This window comes from Adelges cooleyi, unplaced genomic scaffold (genome assembly GCF_023614345.1).
Source record: "Adelges cooleyi isolate 19-005CV unplaced genomic scaffold, UGA_ACOO_1.1 ACOO_flye_CR_arks_rails_tigmint_CR_PRNA_462, whole genome shotgun sequence".
NCBI lineage: Eukaryota > Metazoa > Arthropoda > Insecta > Hemiptera > Adelgidae > Adelges > Adelges cooleyi.
This window is the reverse complement of record NW_026096147.1, coordinates 29,739-43,373: the sequence shown is the minus strand read 5'-3', so window position 1 is coordinate 43,373 and position 13,635 is coordinate 29,739. Positions and strand designations below refer to the sequence as shown.

General features: G+C 28.9%; 1 protein-coding gene across 1 annotated transcript; it reads left to right on the top strand.

The window, feature by feature from the left end:
- The first annotated feature begins 769 nt into the window (after window positions 1-769).
- Window positions 770-10,425, top strand: LOC126842249 (juvenile hormone esterase-like). The gene is made up of 12 exons (XM_050579136.1): window positions 770-996; window positions 5,477-5,617; window positions 5,704-5,844; window positions 5,917-6,064; window positions 6,191-6,376; window positions 6,447-6,646; window positions 6,868-7,030; window positions 7,527-7,690; window positions 8,657-8,819; window positions 9,117-9,249; window positions 9,314-10,129; window positions 10,193-10,425. The coding sequence occupies exons 1-11, from the start codon at window positions 907-909 to the stop codon at window positions 9,486-9,488; spliced, it is 1,704 nt and encodes a 567-aa protein (XP_050435093.1). The 5' UTR covers window positions 770-906; the 3' UTR covers window positions 9,489-10,129; window positions 10,193-10,425.
- Window positions 10,426-13,635: the final 3,210 nt, after the last annotated feature.

Here is a 13,635-nt window from a genome sequence, read left to right as displayed (position 1 = left end):
GTCAATACTATATTTGCTCAGCTACCACATCTAAATCAATGTGCAATCAATTTTTTTTTTATTTAAATTCGGCGACTTATAAAATTTATAATTTGACCTATTTTGATGTTATTTAATCAAAAATGCCGTTATTTAAAAATGATTTTTTTACAGTTGAAGGTGGACAAGAATACTAACTTTTACAATTATAATAACAATTACTGGAATTTCTAGTCGAATTTACGGTGTTCGGGTGCGATGGTGATGCACTCCGGTAAACGTATAATTTAAGTATTTTTATTTGTATAATAATTTAATGTTACACAGCCAAAAGGTCCAAAGTACAGGACAAAAAAAATTGAAAAACATAATCAGTCTATGAATAGGAAACGGGGAGTTCGCACAATTCAAAGGCTATGCAATGATATGAGAAGGATGAGCAAACTGAACACGATACTAGATAAGGAGGGACTACATTAAGAAATTTATTATATTTATTAATATAATGATTTACTATAAATTAAAAGAAAATGTCATTAATAAGTCATTAGGTCGAATAATTTTTTTCCTATCCTGCGTTCAAAATTTATATTACGAAAATGTATAGGTACTCTAAAGCAACTATAAGTATATAAAGTTGATTTTTACCTGTGTCCAGGGCCAGGTTTAACATCTACCGACTCGCCAGGATTTCAGCAGTTACCATAATAATATAACTGTGGCGGACCCGAGGGAGGGGTGATGCGAAGCTCGTGGCTATTTGCTATACACACGGTCACTGTTCGCACGGTCTATGGTATCGTGGGACGACTGCATTAGCTCTCAGTAGTACAGCTCAGCCGTGTTTCAATCGGTAATATAACGAAAATTAAAATTAAAATAAAGAATAATTGACAAAAACAATCGCCGGTCGGTTAATACAAAATCATGTCGAAGTTCATGAAGATGTTAATCATGGGGCGACTGATCGTGGTCATTCTTTACTATCGATTTTTGAGTTTGCTTTCAAGACTTGTGGTAAGTCAAACATTGAACTAATCATCATTGCATACAAAAATATAAATTTCTGTCGATACGCCAAAGCACAAAATTACAACTTAACAGTATTTTTATAACTCAGAAATACTTTATTGTGCCCAAAAATGATAAAAGTATACCTATTCCTATCCAAAACCAAGAAGAAGCCATATGTAAATGACACACGGTAATGACAAAAGTTTGCTTAAAATTATATTGTTGGAATTAGGGTCAATACGATTGGGGTTGGTTGTCTGCCAAAAATAATTTGTCATCGTTGGATCGCGTTTATCAATAAAATAAAAATATTTTTCAGAAACATGTTGTCTGTTTTTTTTTTCAAGTGTTTTTTTGAATCCTTTTTTTGAATCCAAGCCAGTTGTGTGAACATTTCAGACTTTATGACTTAAAAAAGTTGGTCGATAAAGAGATATCAAGAAAAACATTCCATCTCAACTGGTTGAAAGGTTTTTAAATATTTTTTTGGTTTGTCAACTTAATAGATTATTCCGCTCAAATTTTGAGCTATTCGACTATTTATATGAAAGTTATTGCTTGTAGAATTTTTAAGATGAAAAATATGTACATTTTTTGTGTCTCTTACTTGATACTATCTAGAAAGAAGTGACATTTTAAATTTTTGATCAAATTAAGTTATCATCAGGAACGATTTGTCATAGCTATGAACTTGCTATAGGATAGGACTTGCTAAATGAAGAAGTCGGTTCAGTGGTTTAAAGGAAATTGTGGATCCGGTGCTTATACAAATTAAAAAATTAAATAAAACCACATAATTTAAAAACAATAATAACTTTCAGATTAGCTCCAAAGCTATAATATTTATAATCATATAAATGATAAATAAAAATATCATTAACTATAAAAACATAATTTTTTAAGTTCAATAAGTGTTTTTATTTTTAACTATTTGAGTAGTATAAAATTATATAATATTATTAATATAATATAATTGTATTATTAAGATAATTACTCATACTAGGATTATATGTGGACGCTTAATTAACGAGTTTCCTGTTTACAGTACAATCGTTATAAATAATGCAAAATCACATATAAAACAAGAATATTTTATTTACATTGTGAAACCAGACAATTTAATTCTGCATTAAATAGAAAAATGTATGAAAATAAGTATATTTTAAACCACTGTACAAAAAAAAATTCTTGTTTAATTATATGACACAATGCAAAAAAACAGACTTTATGCCTTAAACACTTGCTGAAGAGATATAAACAAAAACATTCTACCTCATCTGGTGGAAAAGGTTTTCAATATTTGTTAATAATAAAACCACATAATTTAAAAAACAATAACTTTTAGCTTAGCATTAATACTGGAGGTGAGAACTATTCGTTAGAATAGGGTGACCATAAAAATAAAATAAAAATACGGGACATTTCAAAAAACAAAATAATCTGATGAATAATTTTTTAAATATATAGTAGATACATGAAAACAATTTTATTTTGATATTAATGGTGAACTAGTTAAGAATTAAGATTATACATGTATTATATAAGTTACCTAACTAAATATAATAATATAAAAAAACAAATTTAAATTTAATTTGTACTGTATCATGTTTTTTATATATAAATAAAATATGGTTAGTAAATATTCGTACGTAAGCAAGAACACAAAAATATTTATTTTGATGACGATGGGTTGGTCTTATTCTGCTATTTTTGTATACTTTTGTGCTGAACTAATTGCATCAAGTAATTTATTTTCTTTTAATAAAATATTATAAAAATCATTGCAAGAATAGTTTGAAAAATGTGTTTTCACTATGATAATTGATTTTATAGTTTCAACTAAAAAACGATTTTTTTCGTCCGTCCATAAGACATTAATGGTAGAAAAAATCCTTTCTTCTGCAGTATTTGTACCCGGCATTGCTAAAGCATATTCTACAATTGCTGATATGTTAGTTGTGTCAATGTTATGAGCTTTAGTGTACTCAAATATTTCACACCACTTAACTTCCAATTTAGCTGAACTTTTTTGCCATTCATTTATTCGTGATTGAAAAACTTGTTCAATATGACTGAATTCGTCAAACAAATTATCTTCAACCAGTTTTCCAGGTTTATATTATTTTGGTTTTTTTCTATAAGAAATTGTATACATTTTTGAACATTTTCCCAAGTAGGGCAATTTCTTAATTGAACCCAACGAAATACTTTAAACTCGTCAAAATGGCAACCCCATTTTTCTATGTAAGATAAAAAAGTATTATAAAATAGATCAGTACTTTTTTTGAATGAGTTTTGATCATACATATTATTGTTTTTCAAATCATTTAAAATCGATAAAATATTTGATGTAAGAAAATGTTGATTTTTTCTACTTTTTATTTTTCCAACCAAAATCTCTAATTCCTCTGCAACTTCACATGCTGATATTTTATCTCCTTCTATTTTTGTCACAGTATCACAGACAACTTTGAATTGGCTTTGCAAAAAATAAAACCATACTTTAGACATAGGATCATTAAAAAAAGATTTTAAAATGGTTGGACACTTTTCCTGTTTTTCGAAGTATAATTTTAAACCTTGGTAAATATCAATAATTCTTGTTATGGCCGGTAATAAAGATAGCCAACGAGTTCTTACATTTCCAAGTATGTTTTTATATTCGACATTTGCATATTCGCAAAACTCTTTCAAATGTTCAACTCGAACTGTATAGATATGAAAAAATTGAAAAAATTTGTTCACTATAATTTCTACATCAATAGGTAACATATCAGTACTTGATTGAATTGCGTTATGCAAAATATGAGCAGCGCAACCTATCCCATTAATATTCGTTTTTAAATTATTATTTAAGATTGAAAAAACATTTTTTTTTCCTTTTCGTAAAATACCTCCAAAGTTAGTATTGCAATTGTCACCAGAAAATGCAATAATTTTATCCAATAACTTGTATTTTTTCAAACATTCAATTATGTAATTTGATAAAATATCTGCTGTTTCTCCTTTTAAATTTGTCACTTCAAAAACTTTAATTTGTACTCCCAGATTTGGATTAAAATAACGTAATAAAATGGGTACGATTTTCAGATTTTTATGGTTAGAAGTATCTATCATGATAGTAGCAAAATTCATATTTTCTAATTCCTTACAAATCTGTTGCATGGCGAAAGGAGCTAGCACATTTAAAACAAACGATTCAGCCTTAGTTCGAGCACAAGTGAATTTTTTATTATAAATTTGTTTTAAAAGAGATTATGTGCAATCCATCGATCGAAATGAGTGATTGTGTACAACTGTATGAAATGCGAATATCCCTAAGTCCACCATGTTCTATAGAAAATACCGATTTACATATTGTAAAAAACACTTTGCCAACTTCATCAGCATCTTTTAAAAAAGGAAATTTGGATTTTAAATTTGGAGCAAAAACACACCTCCTTTTCGGCATTGTGAGAAAAAAATAAACAAACTGTATATTTTAAATGACACCACTACGACTGAACACTATTACTACGACGGACAAAATGTAGACTGAAGGAGTACAAATATTATAACAAATAACATTTACAATGATACATAGATCTAATAATATTGTAGATAACGAACTGGCCGCGACCAGTGAGATTGTTCTAATAATAATCCAATGATATCAAAATATACGAAAATATAACACTATTATGGTATTATGACATTATATACGTTTTATATCACCGACAACAATGTGACGCAACAGTTATAATCAAAATAAGAATCAAAAAATAACCTACCACTGAAAAATAATAGATTTTAATATTCCATATTGAATAATGTTGTACAAAAATATCGTAAACAAAACGATTTTATAGTAAAATAAATTTCAGAAATTATAAATTAACGGTATGGAAAAAACGGCATTAATACGGGACGGACTTGGAAAAACGGGACAAAATGCGTCCCGTATTACTTTTGTCGGGACAACGGGACACAAAGTTGAAATACAGGACAATCCCGTATAATACGGGACGTGTGGTCACCCTACGTTAGAAGCCAAACTTTAAGATGGTTCCCGACATCGCCCGACATTGAAATTTCCAAGCCTTATACTATACTTATAATAAACTGAATAAAAAAGTTATTAAAGTTTCAAGTTTAGGACATGAGGAAAGGTGAAGGTATTATTTTAATCTGCGCGCATTTCCCAACCGCACTTCCCCTCCCATCATAACTTAAAAACTCTTAAAACTTTAAAAATAGTTATCCCAAAATGGTTATCCACTAGTCAACATTTTTAATACATTACTCTCAATTTAAAAAGTTAACAAAATATATACGTTACCATTTTAGTTTCAAAAGTGGCTATAAAAAAACCAAGTTAGGAGGGAAGTAAAGACAAAAAAATTGTGAAAATTGAGGTCATATTGAATAAAAACAATATCAACAAAAAACATTTAATTTCTTATTAAACCCACCCGTATTGAACACAGATTTTTTTGTTGTTTAGCCGAGAAGAAAAGTGATTATTAATATCAAACAAGGAGCTCTACTAGGTCAATATTACAAGACCTGCCTGTCGAACAAACCATTTGTCAGTTTTTTAGGGATACCCTATGCTAAGCCGCCCATCGATGAATTAAGATTTAAGGTAATTAGCAGTATGTTGCTTGTAATTTATACCCAGAAAAAAATTATTTACTAATAACTTTGTATAAATATAACTAATTATTGTAGCCACCAGTCAAACACCCTGGATGGACCGGAGTTTACAAAGCTTTTTCAGAAAAAAGAGAATGTGTACAATACGATGAAATGATAGAGAAAAGAATTGTCGGAAGCGAAGATTGTTTATACTTGAACATATATGTGCCGCAAGTACGTAAAAAAAAAAACCGCGTTATCAAATTAATGAATTTCAATAACATAATTTTTAATTTTTTTTCATAGGAGTTAAATAAAATGAAACCTGTAATGGTGTTTGTGCATGGAGGCGCATTTAACTACGGTTCAGGATCGCCAGACTTATATTCCCCAGACTTTTTAATCGAAGAAAACGTAATCTTGGTCACGTTTAATTATCGCCTTAATGTTTTAGGTAAAATACTAAGAGAATTCAGGAACCTTATATTCACGTTACATAAATATTTAGTTAACATATATTTATATGTTTAATATTTTATTTGGGTAATTCATAATTATACAATTTTTTTTAACAAAAAAGGATTTCTAAATTTGGATATCGATGATTGTCCCGGAAACATAGGGTTAAAAGATCAATTGTTTGCATTTAAGTGGGTAAAAGAAAACATATCAGCATTTGGAGGCGATGCCAATAACATAACAGTTTTTGGCGAGAGCGCTGGATCAGCGTCGATCCATTACCATATACTCTCTGCATCATCAAAAGGTAAATGTTTTTTTATACTCTAAGGCGGCTAGATACTATCAAAATAGTTTTTTGGAATCGGGTGATTTAGGTGTGTTCCAAAGGGCTATTATGCAAAGTGGTTGTGTTCTTAATCCTTGGGCATTTACTTCGAAACACAAAAACGCTGCGCTCAAAATAGCGGCGGATTTGGGTTGTCCGTCAGACGACCCTCACAAAATAGTACAATATTTAAGAAAAGTTCCTGTAAACGACTTGGTAAAGGCTTCTATGTTCAAATCTACATTTCAAGTACGTATTTACGTGAAAATATTACTATAGCAAAATAACTGTGATTGAATTTACGATAATACTTCAAACATCGAGCGTTCAACTTCAATAAAATCTATTTAATAATTAATGGAAACAAACTACAGTAACAATATTTGTTTTATATTAAAATATAAATTGTACAGTAGGTCAAATTAATTTTTTATTGGCTGTTTGATAATATAATTTTTTTTTTTTCATAGGACCAAAGACAAATTTTGATTTACCAATTTGTTCCATCCATTGAAAGCGATCAAGTTAGTGAGAGATTCATACCAGCTCATCCAGAGGAGCTGTTGAAAACAGCCTCTTCAATTCCTTTAATATGTGGACTTAACGACAGAGAAGGAATGTTTATGTTTAAAGGCAAATAAGTTTCTTTATTAATTTTGCATGAAATACCGTAAAGCTCCATTAATGAATAATGTGTTACTTGTATAATTAGTTAAAAGACTAGACAGGCTTATATCACTTATAAAAAAATATGTACAATGCGATAAAATAAAATGTAAAAGTTTAAACAATTTTTTAAAATTACATAATATAATGCTTGTCTGATCATCACCAGCCACATGTAAAATGATATTTGTTAGGTTGCTGCAAATGTAAACTAACAAGACGTAATTCACGTTATTGTGCTACAAATTATCATCATCGCCGATTAAATGTAATTGCTTTAGTGCTTACATTTTATTTTATATTCTCCTTAACTAAGTTCAACTGTATGTTTTGGTTTTGAGTTCATGTTGTTAGTACTTTTATCATATGAAAACTGAATAATTAAAAGATTTTATCAGTTAGTAGCATACAATTTTATATACTTTAATCGTTGCGTCATGAATGATTATTATTATTTTTTTAGATTATAAATCGAGACAAATAATGAATTTTAATAAAGTCGAAGAAATAAGTAAATTACTCGATGACGATGACAAATATGATGAAGTCATAAATAAGATCCAATCGTTTTACTTTAATGGTCACGATTTCCAAACTAAGATTGAGGAATTAGAAAGTATTTGCGCGGTAATTTTTTTATTTATTTATTTAGCGGGCTTGAGCCCAATAGAATAAGAGTAAAAATAACACAACGTATAGATAAATTAACAGCTCAGTAACTTACATTATAATTTATAATACACGAACAAAAAAAAAACAAAAAGACAAAAACAATTTTACACATAATGGGTTATAGAAAGCTTAGGTGCTCATTGCTAAGACGCATCATTCGATGGATAGTATGGTTCCTACCATTGTTCGAGTTGTGAAACGGAACAACAAACTGAAAGTTAGATCTAGTGGCACGAGAAGGGACTTTAAAATATATTTGGGAAAGGAGAGAGAAACATTCAATTCGTCCATCATTCAACTTTCGCAAAAACACCAAGTTTGCTTCCACTCTTCTGTCAGCTAGGGAAACCAGTCCGAGCTTATCCATAACTATACTGTAGTCATAAGGAGGGTGGGTACTTTTTAGAATAAAAGCTGCTGAAGAGCAAAACCACCTCTGAACTCGCTCTAAATGAGAGGAGTCAGCCGTCGTAAAGGGGTCCCAAAGGACAGAACCATATTCCAAAAGAGACCTTACAAGAGAGCAATAGACAATTTTAAGCGAACTAGACAACTTTAATTGATTTGATGTACGTATAATAAATCCTAACACCTTAAACGCTCTATAGCAAAATGATTATATATGGGAATGGTAGTTTAGATCCGGGTTAAAAATAATGCCCGTCTTTCTTACAAGAAACTGCATCAATATTAGAACCAATGATCAAGTACGTCTTGTTAATGGTAGATCTACTCCTTCAATGAATTGAACTTTTAAAATAAAGTTCTTAAGTATGAGTACTTTATTTTTACGTTTTGTCTGTAAACAAACATTTGTGTTTAGAATATTAAAAGTGTAACAAGTTATAAGTCGAAATAGACTTCTAGATGTTAATTTTTTGTAATGATGATAATAATCTATTATTTAAAACATTTTTTCAGCTATTCACTGATGTATTTTTCGCCAAAGATTTCTACAAAGGATTCAACGACTTAATCGTAGAAGGCATTACACCCGTTTACAACTATGAATTTAAATTTGACGGAGAACTTAATGTTAAAACATTTTTTTTTTGTACAAGACCGAAATTTCTCACCTTAAAAGGTACACATTATCAGTTTTATAATTTTTGACATAACTCAAACAACTTAATTTTTTGGTTAATTTTACATAAAAAAAATCGTTTAAAAAACTTTTTTAAGCGTTTTTAGACTATTGGTCGTTTTTTATGTAGTTGGTTATGTTTTTAAATTACACTTTTTTTAATGTAAATAAATAGGTATTGCATCAAATCCTTCCTCGTTATAAAATAATTGGTGTTTCTTTTGAAAAATGATATTTCGCTCATTATTCAGAGTAAACGATCAATGTCGAATATTAATTAATACTATGTATCGACAGGAGCGTGTCACGGTGATGAAATGTGGTATTTATTCTTTGGTAAAATTATTGCACTTATGCCTAAACCAAATTCTAAAGAACTAAGTGTGTGCAGAACAATGTGTAAATTATGGACTAACTTTGCAAAAACAGGGTTTGTTATAGGTGTTTTTTTTATTACACAAAAACTGTTAAAATAAAAACAATATAATTTTTAGAAACCCGAATTCATCAGATCTTAATGTCAAATGGGACTTTACAAGTTTGGAAAAACCTAAGTATCTTTCAATTGACGGCGACGATACTCATATGGTCGAGGGCCAAGTGAACGAAGCCAGAGTAAAATTTTGGAAACACTTAGACGAATTAGTAAAATTAAATCAAAAGCTGTGATGTTCTGCGATAAATGTATATTATTAGTATTAATTATTTATTACTTTTAGGTGATTATGGGTATAATTATGAATTTATTTGTATAACTACTATTCTTATAATATCCTTAATATATATATATGTGTGTGTGTGTTAGGTTAAATATTTAATATATTTTGTTCTAATTTATCGTCACTTTCTACAATTTTTATTTATAAGTAATGAAATGATTGTCTATATTACAATTTACGAACTGGTAAATAATATTATTGACATCTTTAATATACACTCTTCTAAAAACACGAGGCTTACGATTGATTTTAGTTTGTCTGAGCTGGGTACTTCTAGTTTGCATAGTCATGGCCAGTAGTTCTATTGTGTAACTCGATACTGTGTTATCGAATTAATTCGATAAGTGCTTATTATTGAAAGTTCAAGTATCCTACTACTAGTTTGTATAGTCTTGGCCAGTGAATGTATACTGTTGGTAAGGTTGGTTATATCCGGACGAATACTGTTGTTAACTGAATCTTTTTCGATTCTAGATTTTTCTTTTTCTACCACGGCTATTGTTTTTTTACTTATCCATGGCCAACAACTCTGAATAACACTTGAACTCGTGCAGGGCTTTGCGAAACGATACTCGTATAATCAAAAACAAGGTTCGTTATATGTGTTTTTAATATAAAACTATAACTTTTGGAATAAAACAATTTTACTTTTAGAAACCCGAATTCGTCAGATCTTAAAGTCAAATGGGGCTGTACAAATTTGAAAAAAAACTAAGTATTTATCAATCTATGGTGACGGTACTGATATGGACAAAAGCTAAGTGAACGAAGCCAGAGTAAAATTTTGGAAACACTTAGCCGAATTAGTAAAATTAAATCAAATGCTATAATGTTGTGTTATAACATATATTATTAGTATTCATTATATATTACTTTTAGGTGATCATCTGTATAATTATGAATTTATTTGTATAACTACTATTCTTATAATATCCTTAAAATATATATTGTGTTAAATGTTTATTACATTTTGTTGTGACTTATCGTCATTATCTATAATTTGTATTATACTTATACTCTATTCAGAATAAGAACAGGCTTCGGCGGCCGACCAGTTTTCGTCGGTTGGCGGTCAGGCACCGCCCATTTTACATTTCGTCTGTAGCCCCACCGGCGGCAGTGTTCGAGGTCCGTTGCTCGTAGTGAAGCCACGCCCATGCGCACAAGTCAGCTGCCGAAGACTGTTCTTATTCTGAATAGAGTATATGTAGTTTGTTGCTTGTTATCTTTATTGACATCGTCGGTGGAGTACTCATTACTTTTTCAGCTCCACATTTTCAAATTCGAGAACATTATCGTTTTCTTTAGACTCGTCTTCCTGGTCACCCATAATACCAAAACTTCTGTAAAATAATTTGAAAGCCTTTACTTTTATTTTTATTTTATACAAACAAATACATACATACTACCTAAGAGCTAATACCTTTATTTTAGAAAATCGTATTTATCTAATTAAACATTTTAATTAAATTAAACTCAAATTAAGTTGTGATATACTTAAAAGGAAATAAATTCACAAATATTGACTGTTGTTGGTATAGCCCATACTTAAGTTCTCGACGATATTAATATTATATTGTGGTTTGTATCCATATCAAAATAATCGAATTTGTATTTATTAAAATTATATAATATACTATTGGAAGTAGTTCTTGCCAAATCTGAATCGGAATGATAGGACACATTGATATATACCGTCAAGTCCACACCAGTGTAAGCAATGAAAAACGCAATTGGGGCAAACTAGTCAGCAAAAACGCAAAATACGATGACGACAACGATTTCAATAGTTTATTTAGAAAAATGTATTCTGAAGGCGGCGATGAAGTGCGAAAATCTATGTACAAGTCTGTTTATATTGTGCTGGATTCTTCCTATTTCAAGGTTCGCATCTAAGCGTTTAATTTTGATAAAATCACATTTATACTTAATAATTTATATAAACCAACTTTGCAAACCTCTTCTGTGCTGGTTTATACATTGCTTAGTTTTTAATATTTTTTTTCAGTTTAACTATAAAAAATTTAGTTTAAAAAAAGTTCGTTATTTAATACAATTGGCTGCATGGCTAAAATATATCACTGGCTAGTTACCAAAATTCAAAAATTACTAATTACAAAACCTTAATAAAAGTGTACAAAATTTGGACTGACGATCATTGAAGGTTTTTTAAATTTAATTCATTGAACCTTATTGAATTATATTAATAAAATTGTATTATGTTATGTTTTGTAGAATGATGTAAAACTTTTTATTGTCTAATATAAATAATCAAAATAAAGTATTAATATTTTAATAAAATATGACCTCTACTATATCCTTAAGTGTAGCTTATGATTTTATGAATAATGCAAATTGTTTTAAATATTTATTACCTACGTTCTGATAGAGTTATTACACTTGAATAATGGTTTATTTATAATTATTCAAATTTTTCATAATCTTATCTTTTATTATAGTAACTAGTCATATTAGCTTTAATATATCATCGTATCCTATAATATATTAAATTATAGTTAGCACAGACAAAAAAAATGTATAATACATTTGAATTTTTAAAAAAAAGCCAGTACAGTCGGGTCGGGGCATAGTGGGAACGGAGAGGTCACAGGTCTACAGATTTTAGTATAACTGAAAGTGATAAAATCACTTTCAAAAAAACTCTAGTACTATGTTTGAAGAACAATCCACATAAGTTTGGAACATTTTCGAATATTTTTAAAAAAGTTATAGAGAATCGTAATTTTAAGTTGCAAAATTTGTAAATTGTTTAGGTGTTTTTCTCAATTTTGATGGAGAAGGGGTGACTTATTTAATTTTTGGCCACTTTACAGTACCTAACAGGTATGATTTCTGATCTATAAAATTGCTACACGAAAAAATCAGTTTAGCGGTTTACAAGATATCGTGGGTCCAGACACAAAAATTAAAATAATTTTAAAAAAACACATCATTGTAAAAACAATACCTTCTCAGCTACGCATCGAAGCTAAAAGTAATTACTATTCATGTTAGTTTTAATTACTAGATTTAAACAATGAGCCAAACTATTCAGAAAATTACACAATATTGGTAATTTAAATTCCCACGTGTACATACATATATCATCGTATGTGATAATATATTAAATTATAGTTCACACAAAAAAAAGGTACATTCTAATAGAAAACATTTTATATTTAAATCATCGACATATATTATTTGATTTATTAATATTTATTTTATTGTAATAACATATAGAATCAAATTAATAAAATTTTCATCGGTTATTTTCCTAGATTCCATTAGAGTGATGCACGCAGATAAAAAAAATATATACTATACTTCACCTTTCATCCCGCCCTAAATGTTATACCACAATAACTTAAAAACTAAATTAAAATAAATATTCAAAAACCTCAGAAAATTTTTCACAATTAAAAATGTTGAAATAATTAATATGTTACCATTTACAAGTCTTGAGTTCATTAGGATTTAACACAAACGATGTTAGGTCATATTTTTACATGAAATAAAGTTAACAAACTAATAACTGGTTAAGGACTCCATATATAAATACATTGTATACAAACAAACAAATATCAATTTATGTTTGGCAAATATTTTAAACATTGATTAAGGATGTATAAGTAACATTAATATTTAGTATGGAATTTGTACATTAAATTTACTTATATAGTTATAGTTATATAAAATATTATAATAAAACATTCGATTGTATGTTTTCTATGGGTATGTCAATCATTAAAAAACAAATGGTTTTGCTTTTATTACTAACAGACTTGTGAAAACACTTCTGATATTAATTTATACTATATACTATAAATTAAAAGAAAATGTTACCAATTAATAAAATCCATCATTGCATCATTAGGTCAAATACTTTTTTCCCTACCTATCGTGAAAGCCCGTTTGGAAAAAAAAGGATTTTGAGAAAATTGCGTTTAAAGTTTATCATGCGAAAATGTATAGATGCTCCAAAGTAAGTGTAAGTATATAAAATAAATTGTAATCAGTGTCCAGGGCCTGATTTAACAACTACCGAGTAGGTAGGCAGGATTTCAGGAGTAATCATAATATAACTGTGGCGAACCCGA